General features: G+C 42.2%; 1 protein-coding gene and 1 non-coding gene across 3 annotated transcripts in view; both read right to left on the bottom strand.

Annotated features, from left to right (window-relative positions):
• Positions 1-2,500, bottom strand: part of LOC138192311 (nuclear receptor ROR-alpha A-like) — a 56,362-nt gene that overhangs the window by 26,159 nt on the left and 27,703 nt on the right. For both annotated transcript variants that reach the window (XM_069139625.1, XM_069139626.1), the window contains exon 2: positions 213-245. In XM_069139625.1, coding sequence (XP_068995726.1) covers positions 213-245 — 33 coding nt within the window. The remainder of the gene's footprint in view (positions 1-212; positions 246-2,500) is intronic.
• trnav-uac (transfer RNA valine (anticodon UAC)) lies at positions 64-136 on the bottom strand. The gene has a single exon. It is a non-coding gene; the product is annotated as a tRNA-Val (tRNA).

Below are 2,500 nucleotides of genomic sequence, written 5' to 3' on the forward strand. Positions count from 1 at the left end.
GAACGAAACCAGACAATAAACTGAGCAAAATAACAGGTGACCTCAATGATGGAGGCAAAGCTTTGGTTCCACTGGGGATCGAACCCAGGACCTTCTGCATGTAAAGCAGACGTGATGACCTCTACACCATGAAACCTCCGGGAACAAACTAACACCAGAAACTGAGCAGTTTAACGAGCGGACAAACGATGAAAACAGAAAACTGAACTTACATGAGTGCGTCTTCTTCACAGCTGCCGACAAACCTGAAAAAAAAACAGAACAGAGAAGAATTATTTTTTTCTGTTCTCGAACGCAGCACGGAGCAGGAGGACCAACAACCTCCATCAGGAAGTATTCAGAGTGTCATCTCTTCATCATCATCATCATCACTGAGTTCACCACGTTAACGTGACCGCTGGTACGAGAACATTAGTGATGTTACCATGGAAACCTGAGGGAACATCAGTGATGTCACCATGAACATCGTCCAGCCGCGGCCCCCAGGAACGTCTCTAGCCACCATCAACCCTTCCTCCCTCCTGATTTTAAAATCAGGCTTTTAAAACCCAAATCAAATGTTTGTTTTTCCTCCTCTGGTTCCGTTCACCTCTCCTGTCACGTCCTCTCATCAGCTATCTGTCATCACACACACACACACACACACACACACACACACACACACACACACACACACACACACACACACACACACAAACACACACACCAGGACCGTCCATCACTGTCGAACGCAGCCTGTGGACGGACGCAGACGTGCAGCGCTGAGTCTCGTCGTCCTTCCTGTCACACGAGGACGACACAACTTTTCATGCTTTTATTTTGTATCGTTAACTTCTCAGCTGGATTTAAAGATGAAGTTGTTTTTACTTCCTGTTTGTCAGGTGAGGACTTTCAAACGTCTTTTTCTGTGTCTTCATGGACATTTGACGTCCTTCAGTGTTTAACTCTGGAAAAACATTAAATGTTTTCTGTATCTGAGAATCTAAATCACCAAAACACATCTGCACTGGTTTTTATCTTGAAAAAAATGTATCAAATATGATAAATTCAACTTCAATTTGACTGTTTAACAGTCAACTCTGCTGACTGATGATTATTTTCCTTTTTATTCAATGTAATCCAATTATTTTCCAATTAATCTGGACGGTATTTTCTTAATAAATCTTTTTGTTTATCAAATGTCAAATGGTAGTAAAAGTTATTATTATTATTATCAGTCCAAAAGTGATTTTTTTTTTTTCTGGAGGATAAACAAACTAATGAGTTAAAACCAGCAGACGTATCTTATTCAAACATGTGAATCAGAAGTGATTTCTTCTCTGTAATAAATGTTCTGCCTCCTGAACCTCTGCTCTGGTTTCCAGATTTCTTCGTTCCCACCGACGTTTCGACGACTCGAGTCTGAACCAGTCAAAGAGGAAATCGTTTGAATTCGTCCTTCAGCTGAAGGTCGCCGACGTGGTGACGAGGTGGAAAATGAAGCTCGTCGTGGTCGTTGACTGACAGACGTTCGTCCTCAAACCGTTCGGGGAAACTGTTGAAAATAAAACGGCGGCACGACCTTGACAGCTTATTAAAAAACGGAAGGAGAAAATATAAACTCGATAGATTGAAGCAACGTTTTCACGTGTTGCTCGTTATCGGCGGCGGACGTGTTCAGACTGTTTACTTCACTTCAGGAAGGTCGAAGTGGAGCAAATCTAAACTCACAAAATCAACATAAAATCAGGATCAATGCATCATATTTCATAATCTCGTAAATCTTAATTTGAAAAGTAATTTTAACTTTCAAAATAATGTATTGGAATGAATGTTTTACTCTGACAAAGTGCAGTTGCTCTGTAAAGCTGAATGCTAAAGTCAGCTGCTAACACCTGGATGTTTACAGCAACGTAATCGCTTTCATCTCACCTGCTAGCTTTCGTTAGCCTCGTTAGCCTCTGTGGCTTCTAGACGCCGTCCGTGCTGCCGTTGCCTAGCAACACTGTTCTCAGGACTTGAGCAAAATGGAAAGCAATGGTGAGAATTAACGATCCCGTTGATTTCATTGATCATCAAACGCTGACCTGGAAAACAACTTGATTTAATGTGGCTGTAAAAACACCGCATCAGCAGAACGGCGCCGGCTCTGGTTCCAGGTCCGGTCGTCCTTTATCTCCAGAAACCTTTGAACCGCCTCCAGAAATTAATCCTGCCGCTCCAACACGCTTCAATATTTCACCAACACGGTAAGAAGCTTCATCACCAGAATCTGGGCCGAGTTCCAGTATTCATTGGCTCGGCCCGTTCGGACCTGTCGGGCTGCAGGAGGAGCTGAAGCTGCTCCGAGAAACACTTTGCATCTCTGTCGTAATTCATGCGTCTCAGAAAAGAAGATTTCTTTCTGCTTTTAGTCATTTTGCGTCTTTTTGTTATGATTTATGTATTTTTTTAAGTCTTTGAAGTCATTTTGTGTCTCTTTCTCAAATTTTATTCAAAATACTTTTGTTGCTTGAACCGC

This window comes from Embiotoca jacksoni, unplaced genomic scaffold (assembly GCF_022577435.1).
Source record: "Embiotoca jacksoni isolate LCO1_2020_lvr unplaced genomic scaffold, fEmbJac1.0.p SCAF_84, whole genome shotgun sequence".
NCBI lineage: Eukaryota > Metazoa > Chordata > Actinopteri > Embiotocidae > Embiotoca > Embiotoca jacksoni.